Source organism: Seriola lalandi, unplaced genomic scaffold (assembly GCF_002814215.2).
Source record: "Seriola lalandi dorsalis isolate HSWRI2012SDOR001 ecotype SW California unplaced genomic scaffold, Sedor1 jcf7180002054200, whole genome shotgun sequence".
Classification (NCBI taxonomy): domain Eukaryota; kingdom Metazoa; phylum Chordata; class Actinopteri; order Carangiformes; family Carangidae; genus Seriola; species Seriola lalandi.
This window is the reverse complement of record NW_019524753.1, coordinates 56,182-80,882: the sequence shown is the minus strand read 5'-3', so window position 1 is coordinate 80,882 and position 24,701 is coordinate 56,182. Positions and strand designations below refer to the sequence as shown.

The 24,701-nt window shown below is 38.2% G+C and overlaps 1 protein-coding gene across 2 annotated transcripts; it reads left to right on the top strand.

The window, feature by feature from the left end:
* The first annotated feature begins 1,142 nt into the window (after positions 1-1,142).
* mnta (MAX network transcriptional repressor a) lies at positions 1,143-19,612 on the top strand. Of its 2 annotated transcripts, XM_023404024.2 has the most exons (6): positions 1,143-1,399; positions 5,889-6,516; positions 6,977-7,018; positions 7,345-7,456; positions 16,122-16,314; positions 16,535-19,612. In XM_023404024.2, the coding sequence occupies exons 1-6, from the start codon at positions 1,327-1,329 to the stop codon at positions 17,344-17,346; spliced, it is 1,860 nt and encodes a 619-aa protein (XP_023259792.1). In that variant the 5' UTR covers positions 1,143-1,326; the 3' UTR covers positions 17,347-19,612. The 2 variants fall into 2 exon arrangements, with proteins under 2 accessions (XP_023259792.1, XP_023259793.1); XM_023404025.2 differs by lacking the exon at positions 6,977-7,018.
* Positions 19,613-24,701: the final 5,089 nt, after the last annotated feature.

Genomic DNA, 24,701 nt, shown 5'->3' with positions numbered 1-24,701 from the left:
TCATACTTTAAGTACCCAAAGGAAAATGTACTCATTTTGTAGGATGGCCCATTTCAGAATACTGTATATTGGATCCCGTGGGAAGTGTTACAGTCTTATCTAAAACTAATGTAATTGTCAATTGTATTTTCAATCTGTAAAGTAAGAAGTACAATAAAATGTGGTGGATTAGTAAAAACTACATTAGCAGAAATTTGTACTTCAAGTATAACTACCTCAAAATGTTTACTCAATTTGACATTTTTAGTCACTAGTTAAATGATTACAAAGGTCATGGACACAGTGCAAATAGCAAAGAATGCGGGTCAGCTGTGCATATGTCCCCTCACAACGCGGATTTTATTTGGATCCATTTTGAGCCTTTCTAATGTATCTCTATATAATATATCTGTATTATAATCTGTGTATGCGCTTGTCTCTGACGCTTGGACGCGGGAGATGTAGCACAATACACTGCATTGCTTGTATCCATGTGGGCCAGAGCCATAGCTTGTTGTTCTTCACGCCGATTGGCCGTCGAAAAGTACATTAATGAGATGTAAATTTAGCCTACTGCATTCATGGTTAGTTGTAAATTATGGAGGAAATTATGTCACGTATGATTTCCACTTTGATGAGTCACTGGCTAACAAGTGTTATATTGTCAATACATTGAAGCCCAATTCGAGGGTAAATAGCAGTTGGAGTGAAATTTCACGAATAAACCTCAAGCAGTCATTAGGTGCCAGGGTTCTTACAAATATGACACAAGTAGGATGTGAGTTGAAAATGTAAGTTTATGTAAAAAGCCACGAACAGTTATTATAAATCGTTGCTTACCGTACTGTGATGATGTAGGTTAATTTTAGCTGCTGAACTAAGGCGGTTGCTAAGTGACACATGACAGGCAGGGGTGGGAGAGTTTGGCTGCTAACGGCTTCTTTTGCCACATTTTGTACCACTTTTTGTGACAAAGTATCAGAAGCCAGGTGAGTTTAACACCAGTTCCTACGAGTGCGACGGGCTCAGACTCGCAACCCATGACTGGGTGAATCCCATCCAAACCGTACTCCGTGTTTTATCGCTGGGAGGGAGTGTGTCATCTGTGGGCGGTTACAAACGGTGCGTGATTCACAAACCTTATTTGTTCCTACTACTTTGAGCGCCATCTTGTTTGTAACTCCTCTACGTAGTGGTAGAGTTTCTATTGAGGGGGTGTCCGGTTACCCTTTTTTCCAGCTTTAGACTGGGGACCTCTCCCTGTGCTACCCGGGCACGTATCGCATTTGCTTTATCGCCTTTCTCTAAAAAAAAAAAATAAGACACCGTTTTTCCAACTGGACAGAAATGAGCATCGAAACGCTCCTGGAAGCAGCCAAGTTTTTGGAATTGCAAGCCCAGCAACAACAGAAAGCACGTGGTAAGTAGGTATTTTATTACAATTTATTATAGTTTATGTTTTCCCTATAGTGTAAATTAGGATATACTGATCGTATCAGGCTCAGTAATCCAACAAAATATGTCTGTAAAAGATTTTATTTTCCGATCCAAAGACAAACTATTTATTGTTAATTTATGAGCGACTATCATGAACTAATTTCAGTATGGACATCACCGATTTGTTGCTTTTTATATTAAAACATGACCACAAGTACTATTTTAGTTTTACTTTCATATTCGTTTTGGTGTGTAGAAGCGTTGCTGAGTTTCGTTAACTCTTGCTTTGGTTTGTCTTCGTTTAAGTTTAATCACGGCTGTCCCAAATAGCTATTAAACATACATGGGCCGCTGCAGTATCAGGAGTTACTGCATTGAAACCTGCTGCATAGACAGGATTGTTAATGTGCAACAGCGTCACTGTAAAGTTGTCAGGCCGTTTCCCTTTCTGCTTTTGCTCATCAGTATATTCATCACCGTCTGCACGCACTGCTACGAAACATTTAAAACCAAAAAACCAAAACATGGGGGGGCAAAGGGCGGTGGCGCAGTGGGATGCCAAGCTTGTTTTACATAATGACCTGACATCGTCGGCCGGGGATCAAGTGACTGGCTTTCAGGCTTCCCCTGCCCTACTATTCCCCCGCTCCCGATGCTTAAAGATGTTAGGTGTTGTAGTTCTATATCACCGTGCACTTGCATGTTCCAGTCTGCTTGTCTGTGTCTCGTAAAATAAAATAAATATATAAATAAACAAACAAACTCCCTGGCCTTTCAGACGCTCGTGGAGAGCTTTGAATGTCTGTCGATGACGTGACCCTTCAACCACGCCCCTCCATGTTAACATTTTAGGAGGTGGAGCGACCCCGCCCCTTTCACCACGTGCGTGCTGGGCAACCCCTTCCAAAGATTGTTTATTAAGAAGATGACTCGCTACTTTCCCGCTCTACATATCTGATTTGTGTGAAACAAACTACTCTGAAAACAAAATCTAGTTTGTTCCACTAACAAGAGGAACAGACGCTGTAGCTCAGTGACTTAGTTTCACAAGCAGTGTGGAGATTTAGGCCAATACGTTTCATTACATTATTTCTTTTAAGAATAAAACACATTTATAAAACTGGTTGTTTTAGGATTATATCCATGCCATTTTTCCTATTGACTAGTAAATGCTAACAGCAGTTTATAATGCTGTAGAACTAATTTGGCAAAAAAAACATGAGTCATAAACAAATGTTTACTTCATGTTGCACTATAAGACTTAGTGTAATTGATGGGTTGCCGAAACTCAAACAGCGGCATCATTTATGGTTTAATGAAAATACTGTTATTGTTGCCATAGATTTTTATCGGCACGCTCTGTCTGCTAGACTGCTAATCGTTTTTATATTTGAGTTGCAAGTCATTGATTATTAGATGTGCAATGGTTGTTTATGAAGTTTATATTGTTACCTTCAGTATATTTGCGAAAAATAAGCTTTATGTAAATATTTTTGTTGGAAGACTGCTTACCACTGCTTTACAGTTTTGTACCAGTAAAAATTGAGTTGAAATGGGACTGCCAATTAAACTGCACCAAGAGATAGCAAAATGTTTTCCAAAGAATTACCTGTGGCTGTTTCACAAACATCCACAACTTACTTTCATTTTTGCAGCTGTTAATAGCTCCACTTGTTCTATCATGCACTTTAGGAAAATAGTGCACATCAGTAGCCCACTCACAAAAATCAAGTATTGGCTCAAAACAGAATTTAGTGAACTGCTCTCCCGCCATGCTAATGACAAGGTAACAGAGCAGCTCAGTCATGTTGTTGTAAACAGGATCACCTTGTACATTATAATGAATATCCCATGTTGTTTAGGCTTGTGCCAAATGTTGCATAAGCATTGTTTTTTCTCTCTGTAAAGATTAGCTTGTGTTTAAACCGTCAGTATAGAAATTTTCCCAAACATTTGTGGGGAAATAGTTTGTTTGTGGTACTCAGAACAGGGTCAGAGTGAGAACTCCTGCTTTTTTCCCTCTCCCAGCTCCTCCCGCCTTGCTGCACTCCCCCTCCCCTCTTCCACCCTCTGCTACTGTAGAGCAGGTCACTGTGTAGAGGAAAGTAGGCCAGTGTTTCTCTATGTGCTGCTGCAGTTATATAATGTCTATAGAAAACCCTCTTGTTTTTGTAGGTGTTTCGTAGGTTTGCTCTCAGGAAAGGACTCCTCAGTCTGGTGTGTGTCAGCACCACAATACTAACTTATCAGTCTCTCATTACAAGGCATTAAAGATCTTATGAAACCTAGCTAGTGCACTAACTAGTACATCTTGTTCTTTTGTATTTTTTATATTTTCTTTTTCTTTTTTTTTCTTTTTTTACTCTGAAGAAAAGATTTCTCAGTGAAACATAACACATATCTGCAGCAAAAAGTGACATACTGGACTATTCAAATTCATACCAATGAAATGTTCTCCAGAGCTGCTTAGAGCTGGAAATGTTTCTTTCCTCTTTCACATTTTTTTTACAGTGACAATGTTCAGAAAGTTGCAATACCATACAAATAGTTTAATATAAAAATATAGAATATATAGAAAAATATACCTGGAGCTTTTTTGTTGTAACACTTGGACCGACCCTCAGTGAAAGGTGTGTGTGTGTGTGTGTGTGTGTGTGTGTGTGTGTGTGTGTGAGTGAGTGAGAGATAATGTTCCTGAACTTTAAACTCTTTAGCTTTTAGACAAATACAATTTTGGTACATTGGTACAAAATGTTTAACCCAAATGATTAATATGAAGTACTGATTTGTGCAAAGCTTCAAAACAATGAGTGCAATTTTCAAGGAGGAAATATTTAACCTGCTTTAGATCCAAATAATTGATTACAAAGGCAGACATCTGTCATCGTATTGTACAATCAGTTTCCAGGTTATTTGGTGCACCTAATAAACAGTCCTGCAGTAAATCCTGCCCTCGTGAAGGTTAAATTGTTCAGTTTGTGCTTCTTATATAACAAGATACAGTTATTTTAGACATAGTTCTGATAATCTGAAGCCTCTTTTGATGAGAGGTGTCTTTAGGTGTTTACAACCACGTCCAGCTGCCCTTGATTCAACCCCTCTTGGATAACCATGACCCAAATGACTAAGAATCTTTACAGACATTTTAGAAAGGTGTTGATTATTATGGAGGAGACCCAAAGACTGATGACACTGTCCATAGAGGATGGTCATCCTGTGTCATTTATCTTTATAGTCATATTTTCCATTGTGTCTTGTTTTTTGGAGAAGGTAGTATTTTTTTTTTTAATTTGCAAGTTTCTATTCATTATAATCCTTAACATCTGATCATGATATCTTCATGTTTTCAGTGACTTCTAACAAACTTCCTAATATGTAATTAAGAGTAGATTCACTGTTAGTGAATCTGAAGTGAAGAGAGTACTGTGTAATGCTGCAGTCACCCTGCTCTTCTTCATAATGATGTTAATGACAGTTACTTGTATCTGAAATCTCTAATGTGGAACATCAGAGCTAGCATAGCAACAAGACAGCCCTTTTCTCCTGCATTTATACATTATGGAGGGGTGTCTTGAAAGTGAATGGATAGTACTACAAGGTTATTTATTTGATTACAACTCTTTTTCACTGCCATATGCTGCAGCTCCAGTAATAGTCAACCTCCCAAATGTGTTTAACTTTACTCTTCACAACATGTGTTCTTGACATAGGTAATATGCTTATGGACACCTTTTTACAAAAGTAAATGTGAGACACGTGTTGGTGGTAGGGCTCCCTCAGTGTGAGGTTTTGTTAGAGATGTAGCTCAGACACCACCTCCCTAACATAACTTGGTCAGTGGACTGTGACTGGGATTACATTACAGCATCATGTACCTCCATTAAAGCAACAACCTCCTTTTGTTAGAGCGAGCTTTAAGCTAGACCAAATTTTTCAAAAGCCTGTCACAAAGTAGGGCCAGTAAAAGAGTAGTACTTCTTTCCCCACAGAGACTTTGTTTTCTCCCTGTTTGCCCATATAAAATTCAACTAATGCTTATGGTCAACACTAGACCACAGACAGTGATCACAGAAAAATGAATAGGGAGGTACAGACTATCTCATAAGATTGGAGCACCCGCTGCTGTTGCTGTAAGATGTTATTCTTATCTTTGTTGAATCATTTATTTGACATTACCACCGGGTTAAACACAAACCTGCCACTGACGTCATGTTACCTGAGTTTTGGGTTTTGAAGATCAACATTTTCTGTTGCTGCCATGTGTGGAGATGTCTGTGGCTGTAAATCTTGAGCACTTTACTCTGTTACACTATGATAGGTAAATCTGGACTAATTTGGCAGCTAGCAGGCCTTGGTTTGTGCAGGTTGTCAGGCTGTCTGTCAAAGGGTATTTATATATCTGTGATATATAGTAGCTCAAGTGAAGAGACTGTGTGTATGTGTTCTGTTAACATGTCTTATTTCTTCCACAGAGGATGAACTAAAGGAAAAGCTTCATCTGGAGCAGTTGACAGGGCAGAGGCACTCGGACGTGAACTATAACTCAACAATCCACATCAACAATGTCTCCAAAGCAGAGGAACTTCATACTGAGTGCCGCCCGATGCCCATACCACCCTCTCTGCCTCCCTCCTCCATGCCCATTACTGTCATCCCCATCCCCGTGGTCACCCCCAACCCTACAGGATCACCCACTCTGCCTGTTGCCACGCTCTCCCCTCCAGCTGCTCCTCCACTGACCTCACGCAGGAGAGACCCTTACTCCCCCCAGGAGCAAAGTGCCACTGCTCTGTCACACTCTCCACAGCCCAAACCTGACCACCCGACCTCTGTGCTGACCGCCAACCACAAGCAGCCAATACAGAACCACATCCATCCACAGCTCATCACCCAAACCAACAACACTAAACTACAGCAGCAGACACACCAGCAGCTGGTTCAATGCTATCCAGGCTCCATCGTGTCACCCCCACAGCAACATGCCTTACTCCCACAGTCTGGGCCTGTGCTCCAGCAGCCTCCTCTACAGAATGGCTCCAACAGCCGGGGGAGTCCTCCTGATGACGGCCGCCAGCTGGACAACAAGAAGAGGCCTGGAGGGTAAGCCTAAACCTATTAACTTGTTTACATTATAACCGAAATAGGGCTGCAGCTGAGTATTGGTTTTAATTGATCGGTTAAGTTTTGTCAATCAATATTAGTCTTTAAAATATCCCCTAAAACACCTCAAAGCACAAGAACTATTTAGCATTTGTGTAGCAGCTACATTATTGGTATTTCACTGCTAAAAGACTAAAATTATTGATCAAATAATTTTTAGCCACTGAACTGAGACTTTCCTTTTTATAGTATAATTTACAAGCATGTCAGAGAATCATTATAGATTCAGCCTAGATTATGAATTCTACTTTAATTTGGACATCTCTGACTGAGTATTGTCACTATATTTTCTGCTAGAAATAAAGCAAGAAAACTCTGCTTTGGTTGATTTTGATAATTCTTGTCACGTTGCCCTTTTGGAAACCAAATTCTTACTGTGCTCTCATCTGTGCTCTTACAGGGCAGGCACAAGAGAAGTGCATAACAAGCTTGAGAAAAACAGGTGGGTTTAACCTGTCTACCACAGGGCCTCCTTAAGAGAGAACTGAGGATATTTGTATTGTTATATTTGAATGATACTTTTCCCCAATGGCTTTTGTTCGATAGATTACTCTGAATCTATGGCCATAGTTTGTTTGTAGCAGTTTAATTTAAATGCTATGCTTGATCTTTTTTTTAGATTTTCTTTTTTTTTTTTTTTTTTACTTTTTTTAGAACATCAGCTGGAGGTTTTGTTTTGTAATCATCTGTTAATAAAATAAAGCCTAGTGTGGCTCTAACACCATTTCTGCTGTCTCAAGTCCCTTCTCTGTATCTTTTGTTTGTCAGACGAGCACACTTGAAGGAGTGCTTTGAGACACTGAAAAAGAACATCCCCAACATTGATGAGAAGAAAACCTCCAACCTGAGTGTGCTGAGAAGTGCGCTGAGATACATTCAGGTAAGCCACTGGTGTCTGAGGTCTGATTTTCGGTCTTACTGCTAAATGTGTAAAGTGATGTGAGTGATTCAGGTGTTGGGTAGAGCTGACTGTTGTAACACCATGAAATATTTTACCATAAGGTCATATCAGGACCTTCCATCGTAATATGAATGGCTTTGACCTTTTTACTTGGAGGAGAGGTGGCGCAACTTATCCTGGGTAACTTGGCCCTCTTTTTATTGTCATACAGTTTTAGCTGGGACAGAAGTGTCTTAATGTTTGTAAAAGTTCTTGGCACCAAGACCTTTTACAACACATGTAGTGTTTTTTGTATCTTTGGCAAAGATATGTTGCTAGACAACTATACCAGACATTAAACTTTAGTTAGTGATGTATTGTATCCTTGTTTACACCAAATATTCTTCAGACTATATGCTTAAGCCTGTGTAATGCATTCATCAGATGTTTGTGAATCTTGCAAAGACTTGATTGCACTGGTTTCTTGGCACTCACTGAACAATGGAACTTCCATGCTTTAGGAGCCCCAGCTCAATTTTATTTAGATAGTGCTAATATTCCAAATCACAAATCTACCTCAATGGACTTAAATATCTGTACAGCATTATGACACCCTCTGTCCTTAGACCTTTGAGCTGGACAAGGAAAAACCTCCCCAAAAAACCCTTTAATGGGGAAAAAAGGGAAAAATGGAAGAAACCTCATGAAGATCTTTTAAGGGAGGTACCCCTCTTTCAGGACATACAAACATGCAATAGATGTCATGAGCACATAGTGGATTTATAGTATGGACAATCAGGATCACAGCATTATAGATTGTAAACATTAATGAAGAATATGACTGGAGGTCAACAAGCAGCATCCATGTGCTGCCAACAGATAAAACGTCATCCTCATGACCTCTTCTTCATCATGAAGACCTGGAAAGAGGGCAGACTACACAAACAAGAGGCATAACTGAGCACATCACTCACATGTCTACAAGAAGGAAACAAATACACACAGGGAGAGAGAGACAAGGAGGAAGCTGGCACTTGGGATGAAGATCCAGATCGAAAACGTATTGAATGAGGCACTAATAGCCAGGAGAGGGAGTGATCCCAGGATGGCCAATGGTCCAGCAAAAGAACCTGAGTGAAAAGGGAGGATGGGGAGGAGAGAAGGAAGAGAGGATAGGATCAAACATAAAACCAAGGATCTTGGCTGTCATACTTTAAGAAATGACAGAGGAGTCAAGAGTTACTGTTGCTTGTTCACACTGTTGTCTCTGTCAGGCCCAGCATCTCATTTTTATCTGAATTTAGGAGCAGGAAATGTTTTGACTTCCAGCTTTTCACAGCAGACAAGCAAGACAAATTGAGACAATTTCAGAAGTGTCATCAGCTTTTACTGGAAGGTACAGCTGAGTAATATCAGTGTAACAGTGGAAATTAATTCCATGATGGGATATAATTTGACTAAGGGTTAGGGTTTGTTGTTTTTTTTTTTTTTTTTATGGTATTGATTTGGTACCGAAGTATTGGTTCTGGTGATATCCCTACTAGAAATACACTTTCTTTCAGACAAGTAAGAGAACTGCTTTTGAAGTTTTATTACGGTGTCAAAAATAAATCTGGGATTATATTTATTGTGATTGAGTAACTGAAAAAAATATGCTGCTCAAGCAGTGGATAGAGCCTGCTTATATTCAGTACACACTTGTGCCACTGGAGGTAGACCTCCAGTTTAGGCTGTTGTCATTTTTGCAGTTTTAAGCAGGACGCTGCAGTAAAAGGACCACTGGTAATCGCTTACCAAGAGAAGTTGGACCAGTCTGTCTATTGGTAAATACATCAGTACTAACGTTATGAGGACAGACTGGTATTGCTTCAATTGAAGGTAGTAAGCTGTCATAACAAATGTGATAAGGTAGACAGTCAGATCAGAAAGTTTTGTCGTACCAAAAGTCTAAGCAAGATTTTCAGTTTACTCTCAAAGAAGACTAAGGAAACCACAAGGATCAGATTAGTTGGTATTTCTTTCTTTAGAAAATGACACGATTAATCAACTATCAAAATAGTCTGTTTAGTAATCAACTAATCGATCATTCCTCATAAATATCCCTGATTGTTGTAGTAAAAGGTGCAGTGATTTTTAGGGACATAAGGTACAAGTTATGTATAGTGAGTTAACTTATACACCATTTAGTCATCATCTGTCCCTAATAAGTATTTACTACCAATAGTCAGGGTGAGATTTGAATTAAAACGTTTCTAATAGTATTTCCAGCTTCTTTCTGCTTGGCCTTCCTATTGATTTTAGTCCCATTCTGCTTTTTCTAGCATTTCCTGCCTTTTGTCGGTGTCTGTCTCTGTTTTAAGATCCTTATTTACTGAGTCACCGCGGACATTTCCTCGTTTGTGCCATTTTAAAGTGACTCTAATTGGGTATGTCTGCCATGTCCACAAATGACTCGCCATGTCTTTTTGTCACACACTCAATGTGAGAGTATCCTCGTTGTAAAAAGCTGGTGCAAAGGTCCACCACTGGCCTAGTTTAACTCTTTCAGACTGTGCCTGTGCTGCTGAGCACGTCATAGTGTTTACTGTGGATCATTTTTTTGTTTTCCTGTAGATACATCCTGTAGAGTGGCAAGTTTAAATTTGAGACACTAGCTCACCCCTGGGCCCAATATGGCATCAGGTGTTGCAGTTTAAGAATGGCTGCCATATGTTTGTATGTATTTGTGCTGCATTTATTAGAATTATATGATCCAGATGCACAGTGCTTATTATAATTGAATATAAACTAATAGAACATATTTTATTGTATTTCCATTTGTTTTGTTATGATTGGGGTTTGATGTTAGGCCTGTATAGTAATAAAAAAAATCACTTACTTTGTTATTTTATGTGGTTATACAGAGTAGTAATATTTGGTGTGCATACTGATAGCCCAGCTTGGTTATGAGCTTTTAAGGCCTCTGAGAAGACTTGACCCTGTGGTTGTTCATATCCCTTATTGTTATATAACTGTGGTGCATATTTACGTATGTAAATTTTGCAGAGGACAGTGTGCTGCTTATTTGATGCTCTAAGAAGAAGCAGCAGTCTGGTTATTCCTCTCTGCGCGTGGATACAGAGGGAAACTAGGACAGCGTGGGTGCAGAGCTCGTCACCCAATCTCCCTCCCTCTGCCCCCTCTCTGTGTGATTAAGCAACACGGTGCTCAGGGTGTTGTGTTCGACTGGCAGACTGACCTGCCTCCTTTCTCTCCTATGTTAACAGCTGAGCTGGACAAGGGATATATTTAAAAAGACTGTGGGGGAAAAAATCAAAACTGATACCTTTTCCGCAGAAACGTCCAAAAAGCTAGTCACAGTAGTTAATGTGTCTTCCAAAGTTGATACATGCTCACAACTCTAAGCTCCTGAATCAGAGCTAAGACAACTTTCCAGCGATTTAAAGGTAAATTCTTAGTGACAGGTGCTATAACTGCTTATCTATTGTAGGTCAGAACAGTTTAGTTGCTTTTGTAAGTTTACTCGTATGTGCTGCTTCGTCACAAGGTGGCTTTTTTCACTATGTTATTTTGTTTTGGAGGGGTGGAGTAAAAGGGGTAGGGAACTTTTGGTGATCGCAAGCCTAAAAAAAACACGTGCACACACTGTCATCTTGACATGGGTGGTGCAGACGCGTGTCATGCCTGAATACACCTCTCTCCCAGAAGCTGCCTTCTCCCTCCCCCAGCCGTCCTTGCCCTCCTCTGGGCTAGCTGCAGAAAAGCAGCCTGCACACAACAACACTGGGTTGAGAGTTTCAAATCAGCATCACATTTCATTTGATTTATCTTGCCTGTTATCTAGTGTTAATTTGGAAATGAGTACAGTGGTAGTAGTAGCCTTTGTTGCTGAATTTTAGCAGTTTCCCACAGAAAGTGACTATCTCGGCCAACTGCTACACAGATCAAATTACACTTCCTCATTTCAGTTCAAGTGCAAATGACTCAGCAACTATCTGACTAGAAACCTTGCATGCATACAGATTCTTCTTCTTGGTTGTGTCTTAGTTATGATGCTAATCGAGCTATACATGGGGTTGAGTTTTTACTCTAAATGTAGTACATTTGTTCCCTTGAACCTGTAGTGGCACTGCGAAAGCTGAAGCTGTAAAATAAGTCCTGATGCATTAAAGCTCCTCCTGTCTACTCCCCCTCTGCCCCTCCCTCCCTCCTGCCTCTCTGAGCTTTTAAGGCCACATGAGCAGCAAGCACATGGCTAGCCTGAGCCGCGTGACGTCACCCCCCGTGCTGGGCCCCCGCCCCGCACTGCAACAGGCAGGACTCACCGTACCACCAGGCTTAGCTGCCAGCAACAGGGAGGGAACATGGAGCAGTAAACACAAGGCTCGGTTTACTCCGCTCACGCTTCATTTCCCCCTGAAAGCTGACTGAACTTCTTCCTCCACTGCTTGTCACCAAATGCCAGTCTGAAGCGTGTTGTGCCATCTGGTGGGGAAAATTACGACAAATAAGATGAAGAATGAGGGGGTGTATATTTTAATATTTCCAGCACTATTGACATTTCATTGTGCACATAATTGCATATTTCCTTTGAAGCCTAGCCTTAAAACATAGTTGCACTTATTGCTGTGACATTTTCATATTCAGTCAGCCTTAAACATTAAAAATAATCAGTCTTCCCCGACAGTCAAGTTCTCTTTTCTTCAATATTTCAAGTTTTCAGCGAGGTTGTTTCCAGCTGAGTTGTTTTTCACAACATGAGTACAAAGCTATATTAATTGTAGTCAGATTTGTTGACTTTGTTTTGTCAATCAGTCTAACAATATTCTTTAACTGCATGGTCTGGACTATTGATCATTTAGTTCTTAGCCAAGATGAGGTAATTAGGCCTGTTATGAGCAGCACAAGCTTGCACACAAGGTATGATTTGCAAAAGTGGGTATTTTTTTTCCACAGACAAGCCTTTTATTGTTGAAGTCAAATACCACGTGAAGTTCTCTGTTCCAGCTTGAAGGCACAGTAAGACAAGGGTTTATGGTTACCACACTGTCACAAGACCTCTTTGCAGAGGCCTGATCAGTCAGCCAGGTTGAGCAGCATGTCCGCAACGTGGCCTCCTGAGCTGCTGGCCCTTTAAGAAAACCCAGTCTTGCGCTGTCTGTCCCTGACTGCTGCAAAAGTGAGTCAGTGAGTACAGCTTGTATTGCTCTCTTTCAATCCCTGCTATCTGCTGCCCTCCCTTTCCCATTTTCTGTGGGGCCATGTGCTCAGCACTCGCATTGCTTGTGACAGCGCTTGAGCAGTGTTTACCTTATGCGCACACACACACACTCGCATGCATGCATGCATGCATGCACACAAACACACTCTGCACATAATGCAGCCTGTCCTTGTACTGATCTAGATTTTCACACACAAACAAGGCAGCGATGGTGCCTTGTCTCTGTGGAAGGAGGAAGTTCGGAGGCTCGGGGTGCAGCCATGTGCAAGGAAACAAAGGTACTTGGCACATTATGTCCTACCAACCTGGTGACATGATTAACCGGGTGATGAAGTCATGTGTGATCCATCTGCTACAGACTTGGTTATCAGGTGTACATAGTTTATCTCTGTTGCTGTTTGTAAAGAGGCAAGCTTGGTGTTTGCTCTGTCCGCCATCAGCACTGTAACAGAGAGTTCAGTGGGCCTTGGTGTTTGTGGAGCATTTCTCCCCTCTTTCATTTTCTCTCTGCATGAGTCATAGTGTGTGGCATGCACAGTTGTGGTGCCACTCATGTATGGCTGCCTGCTAATACATGAGGGTAAAAGTGAGGCAGCCAGTCCTGTCTGGTTCAAATGTCACACATTTTGTTCAGTCTTTATACTGTGACCTACTGAAGATCCTTTTGAGATGGGTGCTTAGTGTGTATGTCAGAAAATATATCCTCCATGCATGTTAATAATTACATTCAGATTGTGAGTGTTAAAATAAATCATTACATGTTGTCAGGGAAAACTACATAGCACCTTTGGCACTTGAAGGTGTGCGTGGTCTTTTAGGTTACCGAGGAAACCTTAAGAGGTTTTCAGTAGTTTCCATGACAACCAAAGATGGGGGCATTTCAGTACATCATGTGTTGAGACCAAGGACGCTGTTAACGTGTTCTGAAATACGGATATTCCCAGCTCTTGACTGACTGCTGATGGCTGGTTCTGAATTACACATCTGTGTCCAGATGTTTATATGTGTGTGGTCAGGCACACATTGTATATGATTTGTCATGGTCACTAAGCTCTAGAAATTGAGTGAATATCTACAGTATTAGACTACCATGGTTCAAAAGACAATCAAATCAAATTTGAGATTAACTTGACCACTGAGTAATAACAGTACTGAGTGAAGAAAATTTTGATCTGTTGGTCTGTATTTGGAAATAAGCATTTAAAGCAGAGCAAAAACTGATAAATGTCCTGGGTTGATATTAACTCATTACAAATATATTGGTATCAATGTGTATGTTGGCCAAGAGATACCAAGATATTTCATTCCAAAATGCCAAACTAAGTTGGAGGTCATTTAGAAAACAATTTCACTTTTACATATAGTTAACATAGTATGTGGGATACATATCAAATGTTAACTGATACTGGATTTAAACTTCTAAATATATTTCATAATTGGCCTGTAATTTCAGGTACCATTCCTCACCTTGATAAATAGATTGAACAGCTCGTTTATGTGGATTTAATTGGGATAATTGTGTTCTTGTTGTCATAGATTTCCTCTGCCAAATTAATGTGAACAGGACTTCCGCTGCGTTTGTATTTGTGTGTGAACACATCCCAGTGGGACCCAGCCCAAGCACAGACTGCTTGGCCCATGCATTTCTAATCCTGGATAAGAACTACAGACAGGTGCCCAATCACACAAGGCCCGCCTTTTGTCCCCTTTTGCTATTTATGTACATGTATATTGTACTGTAGATGCAGGCACAGACTATGCAAGCTGACATCTCGCTCGCACTTAAATATAATAAGCCTAAAGCCACACTGAGTTATCACTCTCGCATATACACACGGTGGCATGAACACAAACAGGAAGTCCAGGCTTTGGGCCTTTATGATCCTGAGTCATCAGGTTGCTGGTCACACATTTCACACAGTGTCACTTCCCTGATCCTCAACGCCAGAGAGTGTGTTGCCTAGTATGACCAAGCTGAAGTTGTCGATTAATAAATTATATGAGGTGTTCATTTTCAAAGCACTAATGCCTAACAACATAACTTTATCCTATTGGTATTCCCCTTAGCCAGCAGTCATTTATTTAGAAATAAGTTATTTGCATAGTGAGTGTTTTAGGTGATGAGTATTGGTCTGTATACATAATTCTTAACTTTTCAAGTTTTCATACAATCAACTTTTCCTCCTATTGCCGTGTACAGGGAAGTCCAGTTCAGTTTGTTTGCTTTTGCCTTGTGTCAGCTGACAAGTTAAGGGAAATTGGGTCACAGAGAGCCACTGCCTGGAAGCACCTCTTACTTTCCATACTCATCACCTCCTCCTTCCCTCCCCTTCTCCCTCCTCCTTCCCTCCATCCCTCTCTTCTTCCTTCTTGTTTCTGTAGCTCTGTTATTTTGCTCCCTGCACACAGGCATTGGTCTGAGGTTTATTTTTAAATTCTTACTTGTTGGACATTACTGATTAATCAGCTGTAAAGACAGCACAGGTGTTATGCAGGCTTATACTGAGGTTTTATTGGAGGTGTTTCTTGGTGTTGAACAGTAAACACACCAGAACTACAGTGAATTAACATGATTTATAGAGCAATTAATGAAATAACTTCACTCTTCCTTTAGCGGCTGATGGAAGATTAATGTTTAATTGTCTGTGATAACTTGTCTATGTGAGGATGATGAGGCTGTTTTGTACAGTGGAGCCCCGTAGGTCATGTTATTGTTCAAATAATCCAACTGACTATTAGTACAATGTAATGGATATATTGCATACGATCAATACAGTACAATAACAAGATCTAGATCACAAAGCTGTTTTGCTGTTCACAACATCACAGTGGTAGTACAGTCAGTATTCAGAACATTTACTTTAGTATGACAACGTATGAAACACATAACAATTAAAAGCCCTGTATTCAAAAGTTCACTGAATTTAAAAAATACAGAAATATTTGTATCAAAACATCGGACAGAATGGCCAATTTCAGAATTATTTGTACTCAGATTGCAGTCTAATACAACAGTCCTGCTATAAATCCAGTTAAAATCAGGTCCACCTTTACTAGCTGCAACATTTGTGATGTGTGTACAGTAATTCATCAGAAATTACAATTCAATATTAAAATATACACTCAGTTAGAGGTTTGTGGTGATGTTCAACTATATTGCGTTATACCCTCACTGATAAAAATGGGGTGGACAAAATAGTAGAAACATCTCTACATATAATGCAAAACCAGTAACTTAGACAAAAAAGCACAGCTTCACAAAGATATGATTTATTGTGGGGCTGTTTTATTGGATTATTGCATTACACTGTACATGTGAACCTAATAAACCATTAACTTGTGTACATTACCAGTGGCAGCTCACAGTATCATGAAGTCACTGAGTTCATGATTTTACAAACCAATGACTTAAGTGTTTTAACATCTTCTACTTTCTCCTTTCAGACGTTGAAGCGGAAAGAGAAGGAGTATGAGCACGACATGGAGCGACTGGCCAGAGAGAAGATAGCCACGCAGCAGAGATTAGCAGAGCTGAAGAATGATCTGAGCCAGTGGATGGATGTGATTGAGATCGACCGTGTCCTCAGACAGACAGTGCAGCCTGAAGAGGACCAGGCCTCGACCTCCACTGCCTCTGGTAGGCTGACAGTAAGGGAGGGGCTTCTGCAGTCCTTCCCCTATGTTAATATTAAAAATGTATTTAAAGTTATGTTAATCCTGTGTAAATTTGTAATAGTTTTGACCAGCTAAATGTCCCATCGACTATATCTTTTCACTATATCACTTTTTTTTAAATATATGTGCAAAATCACATTGCATTCGGTAATACTGAGTTAATTCCTCTGTTGATGTTGCAGAAGGTGAAGACATTATGGACAATGACCTAGATGAGGAGACTGCGCCAGGAGCACAGACAGCCTTACCCACTGTGCCTCAAACCATGAAACCTGAGCTGCACAAGACTTCAACACCCAACCAGACCCCAACCCTGACACCTGGTACCACCACTACCTCCTTCATCACCCAACACATCTCCATCCAGCACAAAGCTCGTCTGCACCACCCGCAGCCGCTGCCAATGACTCCTCCACAGCCAGTGTCCAAGCCTGCAGCTCCATCTACACTCACAGCCACAACATCCAGCACTCCCACCACTCCCACTCAGCCCTTGATCCCCACCCAGACACAGATGGTGACCACACCCAGCCTTCACCCCACAGTTATTGCCCATGCTTCAGTGTCCCATCCCTCAGTCATTCAAGCAGTCAACCATGTCATCCAAGGAGGGGGTGCCAAACACATTACCCACCTGGCTCCTTCCACTACCACCAGCTCTGTCCAGTTAGCCCCCGGCCCTCAGCCTATTGGCCACATTACCGTGCACCCAGTGGCACACTTGAGCCAGCATCTACCTGCTCTCTATCCTCAACCAGTGGCTGTCACACAGCCAGCTGTGGTTGGTCACATCACCCACACATTAAACCATGCCCACCCACAGGTGAACGGCACTACACCTAGCCAGCCAGCTGCCACCATCATTGGCAAGCAGACAGCAGTGAGCACCCAAATGGTGGCCCACCATCCACAACTGGTGGGTCAGACGGTGCTCAACCCTGTGACAATGGTGACCATGCCCTCTTTCCCCATCAGCACTCTGAAGCTGGCCTGAACACTGTCAACAGGACCACCAGGCTGCAGGCAGACACCCCACAACAGGGGAGAATCACAGGCCTCAGACCAGGCCATCAACAAGCCCACAACGAGGGCAGTAGAGCTGCCGTACACCTCGCTGCTCCACAGAGTACATTAAGCATTATTGCTGTTGAAAAGTAACTGGGAACATTCCTAAAACAAACTGCAAACCTCTGTCAGTATCACCGCCGTGTCCTGAAATCTTGATCCTGAAATTGGGATATGCCAGGCTGCATGTGGTTGATAGTCATCATGTTGAGTGTGTGTGGCAATGCAGAGTGGGCAGATGTGCAGTTTTTAGACCCTCACTTGGCGTTTGTTATTGCAGATGAAGGAGCAGTAGTCATTTTCACATGAGCTTTACAAAAACAGCTTCATATAGGGAAATGTTGCACTGCCAGTACAATGTCCATGACCGTCCTGTGACTGTGTTTATGTGGGTGTTGTTGGCTAGACTCCATCTTCTCACTTTGACTGCTGTGGATTAACTATAGCAGATCATGTACTATTGAGGCTACAGGGGGTTATGAGAGCTGTAACAGTGTAAGATCAGAGTGCTGCCATAACCAGCACATTGGGAATGTGATTTAAGGAAGCTCCTCCTCTTTAGCAGAGGCACATGCGGCAGGGCTTGAGCTAAATCATGGCCTGAACTAAACCTCCTGCACAGGAGCTGCAGCCCTCAGTCATGACATATACAGCAATAGCTCCACCTGCTGGCTGTTTGGGTTTATTGTTATACTTCTATCCCTGAGACAATGAAAAAAAATCCTCCAATGACATAATGCTAATGTGTGTTATTCAAGACAACAGCACTTAAAGCAAAAGGGTTTGGTTTTTAGTGTCGAATTAAAGGACAATCAAACTGTTACTTATCTCTATTATTTGTCCTACAAACATGCTAGCAACTATACACTGAGCACAAGTTAGTGTTTAAGGATAAAGTTATGTTTTTGTCACAGCTGCTAATATTTTTAAAGACATTTTTGCCAAATAGAATCACAGTTTCTACATGTAGATGACCCCTTCATGTAAATCACAACAAACAGTGGTGTGTTTAAAAGTGTTGGAGATAAAAACTCGGTCTGAGGGATTTTGAATGTGAAAACCTAAAAAAAAAAGGTCCAAAATATATAGTAAAGTGTGTTTTTATGCTGTCTTGTAGGGCAAATGGTAGTAGGATGTGTGTTTGCATGCTGTGAATGCATGCCATGGCTGTGTTATTGTAGTGATTATTTTGAAAGTGAGGACTCGTAGTAGTGCTATCTGTGGTGCTCTGCGGACTTCGACAAGTTGCAGTTGAATGTAAGATTTTTTTTTTTGGCACAGAATTGAAGCTGTATCATCCATATGGGATCGGTACAAAGTGATTTCAGCAGCTGACATAAATCCAATCAATGCTTGTTTTTTTCAAGACCATCCTTTTCCAAAGCTACCACTGTGAAAATGAATTTCTATTAGTCTCAACGAGCAGCAAACCTACAGTTTAGCATAGCACTTGATGGAGCAGCAACGTGCTGTGCCCTCCTAATTTAGTCTGAATGTATTGATCTGTGAAAGGACACAGTAGCACACTCACCAGAAGTTTAGCCCTTTTTTTAATGTAAATGGGATTACTTTATTAAAGTATCATGTGTATGTAAAGTGTAACATTTAAAAATGATTTTGTATTTTAAGATTTACTGTTGCTCGTTTCATCTGGAGAATAACGTCTTCTGTTCAGTGTAAATTTTATAAAATAGCTTTTTTTTCCTGGGACCATGTACAGTGCTGTACATCAGGGGTAATGACTACACAGACCTCTTCCCATGTTTATATCACATTCGGCCACTTTGGAAAGTATTTACCCTGTAATTTTTTTTGTATTTTGTTCTGATGCAATATGAAAAAGATAAAGCAACCCTTCTATCACTCTCAGACTTCATGCAAATGATTTTAAACAAATGCATTTTGAAATCATATTGTAGCAAAACAAAATGTTTAAAAGTTAACAGGGATTCAGACACTTGAAGAAGCAACAACATACTTGTGTATTTTCCCTATGGAGAAAGTTTAATTTGTAAATAGCCTGTAAATGTTGGGCTGCATTTAGATCTAACTGTATCATGTAAAAAGCAGGAGAAATGTCAAATTAAAAATTTATAAAAAAAAAAGATACTTAATAAATTGTATTATGTTTACAAATGTCTGCATTTTTATTTTGTATTGAAGTAATAAAGATTCATATTTGGTGTTTGAGCAAAGTCAGAAATGTTTTACTACTACTGATGAGTTGTTTGTAATATTTTGTCAATCCCATTCACATCAATGATGGTAGATTAAATATTAGAAACACTACAGTCTACAATCAATAGAGCAGCCAACAGGACTGCTGAATTAGCACACATGCTTAAATGCCTTTGGTTTACCATAGAATAAAAGTTGTGAAAAGAGTTTAAGTCTTGTTTATCTACCATCTTCTAAAATGGGAAGTGGTGATATATAAGTGGATTGTAGTGACATTTCAAGCAGACTATTATCTTAAATAAGTATCACATGTCTCGTCAATCTTTTAATCAGTCATTTAGCCTATTTAAGATAAGAAAAGTCCTCATTGTGTTGTTCGGCATCAATGTGTTCACCACAATGAACATGGACAAGTGAAAGAAAAGAGAAGGCTACAAGCAGCTTGATGTTACTGTGACCACAGGTGCCCATATTATTAAGAACTTTAAAGTCCATGGGAGCGTTGCCAACCTCCCTGTACATGGCTTCAAAAGAGATACAACCAGCCCTCCAAAATCAAGGTACATCACCCTCTCATGAAAGTGGTTCTCCATGGACGATGAGACTATGCCTTATTATATCATGACATTTTCATGCCTTACTATAATACGTTTTTATTACTTTTTATACCTTTTTATACCTTATTATACTGTAACCTTTTTAAGACTTTTTTTTAATCTAACTATACTAAGACTTATGACTTACTATACTATGACATACCTTAATATACTATGATGTTTTTCTGACTTTTTATGGCTTCCTATATTATGACGTTTGTCTGGCTTTTTATGCCTTAATATGATATATTTGTTGAAGCTTTTATGCCTTACTATACTAAGACTTTTGTATGCCTTACTACACTGTGATGTTTTTATACCTTACTTACGACATTTTTTGACGTTTTTATGCCTTGCTATACTATGACATTTTTGACATATTTTGCCTTACTATACTATGACGTTTTTTGGCACTTTTTGCGTTACTATACTATGACGTTTTCATGCGTTACTATACTATGACGTTTTTATGCCTTACAATATTATGGCATTTTTGAACATTTTTTGCCTGACTATACTTTGACGATTTTATACCTTACTATACTATGATGTTTTTTGACACTTTTGGCCTTACTATACTATGACGTTTTTATCCCTTACTATACCATTACATTTGTTAACATTTTTTTCCCGTACTATACTATGACGTTTTCATGCCTTAATATACTATGACGTTCTTTACGATTTACTATATTATGACATTTTTTGAAATTTTTTAGCCTTACTATACTATGACATTTTTTGAAATTTTTTTGCAGTACTTTACTATGACATTTTTATGCCTTACTATACTATGATATTTTTTTTTACATTTTTTGCCTTTCTATATTATGTTTTTTGACACCTTTGGCCTTACTATACTATGATGTCTTTATCCCTTACTATACCATGACATTTTTTAACATTTTTTGTCTTACTATACTATGATGTTTTTTGGAATTTTATTGCCTTACTATAGTGTGATGTTTTTTGACACTTTTTGCCTTGCTATACTATGATGTTTTTTTTTTACATTTTTTGCCTTACTATACTATGACGCTTTTTTAAATTTTTTGCCTTACTATACTATGACGTTTTCTGACATTTTTTGCCGTGCTATACTATGACGTTTTTATGATATTTTTTGCCTTACTATACTGTGATGTTTTTCAACACCTTTGGCCTTACAATACTATGACGATTTTATCCATTACTATACTATGACGTTTTTTTTGCCATTTTTTGCCTTACTATACTATGATGTTTTTTGAGATTTTTTGCCTTACTATGATGTTTTTTGACACTTTTTGCCCTACTATACTATGACGTTTTTCATGCCTTGCTATACTATGACGTTTTTGACGTTTTAAGGCCTTACTATACAATGACGTTTTTTGACATTTTTATGACTTCCTATATTATAACATTTTTTTTTTTTTACATTTTTTGCCTTACTATACTATGACGTTTTCATGCCTTACTATACTATGATGTTTTTTGACATTTGCTGCCTTACTATGACGTTTTTTGACGCTTTTTGTATACTATGATGTTTTTAATGCCTTGCTATACTATGAAGTTTTTGAAGTTTTTATGCCTTACTATACAATTATGTATTTTTGACATATTTTGCAATACTATACTATGACGTTTTTATGATATTTTTTGCCTTACTATACTGTGATGTTTTTTTACATTTTTTACCGCACTATACGATGACGTTTTTTGACACTTTTTGCCCTACTATACTATGACGTTTTTCATGCCTTGCTATACTATGATGTTTTTGACATTTTTATGCCTTACTATACAATGACGTTTTTTTTTTTTTTACATATTTTGCCTTACTATACTATGGTGTTTTTTGTCAATTTTATACCATAATATACTATGTTGTTTTTTGGCATTTTTTTGACTCACTATACTCTGTTGTTCTATGCCTTAGCATACTATGTTGTTTTTATGACTTTTAATGCCTTAATAAACTATGATGTTTTTTTGACGTTTTATGCCATACTATACTATGACGTTTTTTTGGCATTTTTATGGGTTATTTTACTATATCATTTTTTGGCATTTTTATGACTTACTATACTCATTTGTTCTATGCCTTAGCATACTATGTTGTTTTTATGACTTTTCATGCCTTAATAAACTATGATGTTTTTTTGACGTTTTATGCCATACTATACTATGACGTTTTTTGGCATTTTTATTGGTTTACTATAATATGACGATTTTTGTCATTTTTATGATTTATTATACTCTGTTGTTCTATGCCTTAGCATACTATGTTGTTTTTATGACTTTTTATGCCTTAATATACCATGATGATTTTTTGACGTTTTATGCCATACTATACTATGGCGTTTTTTGTCAATTTTATGCCTGAATATACCATGTTGCTTTTTGGCATTTTTATGACTTACTATAATCATTTGTTCTATGCCTTAGCATACTATGTTGTTTTTATGACTTTTTATGCCTTAATAAACTATGATGTTTTTTTGACGTTTTATGCCATACTATACTATGACGTTTTTTTGGCATTTTTATGGGTTATTTTACTATATCATTTTTTGGCATTTTTATGACTTACTATACTATGACGTTTTTTGTCAATTTTATGGGTTACTATACTATGACGATTTTTGTTATTTTTATGACTTATTATACTCTGTTGTTCTATGCCTTAGCATACTATGTTGTTTTTATGACTTTTTATGCCTTAATATACGATGATGATTTTTTGACGTTTTATGCCATACTATACTATGATGTTATTTGTCAATTTTATGGGTTACTATACTATGACGATTTTTGTTATTTTTATGACTTATTATACTCTGTTGTTCTATGCCTTAGCATGATTTATTATGACTTTTTATGACTTTTTATGCCATAATATACTATGACGTTTTTTGCCTTTTTTGACGTTTTATGCCATACTATACTATGACGTTTTTTGGCATTTTTATGATTTATTATATTCTGTTGTTCTATGCCTTAGCATACTATGTTGTTTTTATGACTTTTTATGCCTTAATATACGATGATGTTTTTTTGACGTTTTATGCCATACTATACTATGACGTTTTTTGTCAATTTCATGGGTTACTATACTATGACGTTTTTTGTCATTTTTATGACTTATTATACTCTGTTGTTCTATGCCTTAGCATACTATGTTGTTTTTATGACTTTTTATGCCTTAATAAACTATGATGATTTTTTGACGTTTTATGCCATACTATACTATGACGTTTTTTGTCAATTTTATGCCTCAATATACTATGTTGTTTTTTGGCATTTTTATGTTACATACTATAGTTTTGATACTCTGTTGTTCTATGCCTTAGCATACTATGTTGTTTTTATGACTTTTTATGCCTTAATAAACTATGATGTTTTTTTGACGTTTTATGCCATACTATACTATGACGTTTTTTGTCAATTTTATGCCTCAATATACTATGTTGTTTTTTGGCATTTTTATGACTTAATATACTCTGTTGTTCTATGCCTTAGCATACTATGTTGTTTTTATGACTTTTTATGCCTTAATATACTATGATGTTTTTTTGACGTTCTTTGCCATTCTATACCATGACGTTTTTTGGCATTTTTATGGGTTACCATACTATGACGTTTTTTGGCATTTTTATGATTTATTATATTCTTTTGTTCTATGCCTTAGCATACTATGTTGTTTTTATGACTTTTTATGCCTTAATATACCATGATGATTTTTTGACGTTTTATGCCATACTATACGATGACGTTTTTCGTCAATTTTATGCCTCAATATACTATGTTGTTTTTTGGCATTTTTATGACTTAATATACTCTGTTGTTCTATGCCTTAGCATACTATCTTGTTTTTATGACTTTTTATGCCTTAATATAGGATGATGTTTTTTTGACGTTCTTTGCCATTCTATACCATGACGTTTGTAATTTTTGTTAATTTTTATGACTTATTATACTCTGTTGTTCTATGCCTTAGCATACTATCTTGTTTTTATGACTTTTTATGCCTTAATATATGATGATGATTTTTTGACGTTTTATGCCATACTATACTATGACGTTTTTTGGCATTTCCATGGGTTACTATACTATGACGTTTTTTGTCATTTTTATGATTTATTATACTCTGTTGTTCTATGCCTTAGCATACTATGTTGTTTTTATGACTTTTTATGCCATAATAAACTATGATGTTTTTTGGACGTTTTATGCCATACTATACGATGACGTTTTTCGTCAATTTTATGCCTCAATATACTATGTTGTTTTTTGGTATTTTTATGACTTAATATACTCTGTTGTTCTATGCCTTAGCATACTATGTTGTTTTTATGACTTTTTATGCCTTAATATACGATGATGTTTTTTTGACGTTTTATGCCATACTATAACTATGACGTTTTTTGGCATTTTTATGGGTTACTACAATATGACAATTTTTGTTATTTTTATGACTTATTATACTCTGTTGTTCTATGCCTTAGCATACTATCTTGTTTTT

Excerpts from the sequence above, each read along its gene's own strand:
- mnta (XM_023404024.2), top strand. The coding sequence starts at position 1,327 with ATGAGCATCGAAACGCTCCTGGAAGCAGCCAAGTTTTTGGAATTGCAA. Across the intron at positions 1,400-5,888 it reads GCAACAACAGAAAGCACGTG|AGGATGAACTAAAGGAAAAG; the intron begins GTAAGTAGGTAT and ends TTTCTTCCACAG. Across the intron at positions 7,019-7,344 it reads AACAAGCTTGAGAAAAACAG|ACGAGCACACTTGAAGGAGT; the intron begins GTGGGTTTAACC and ends TTTGTTTGTCAG.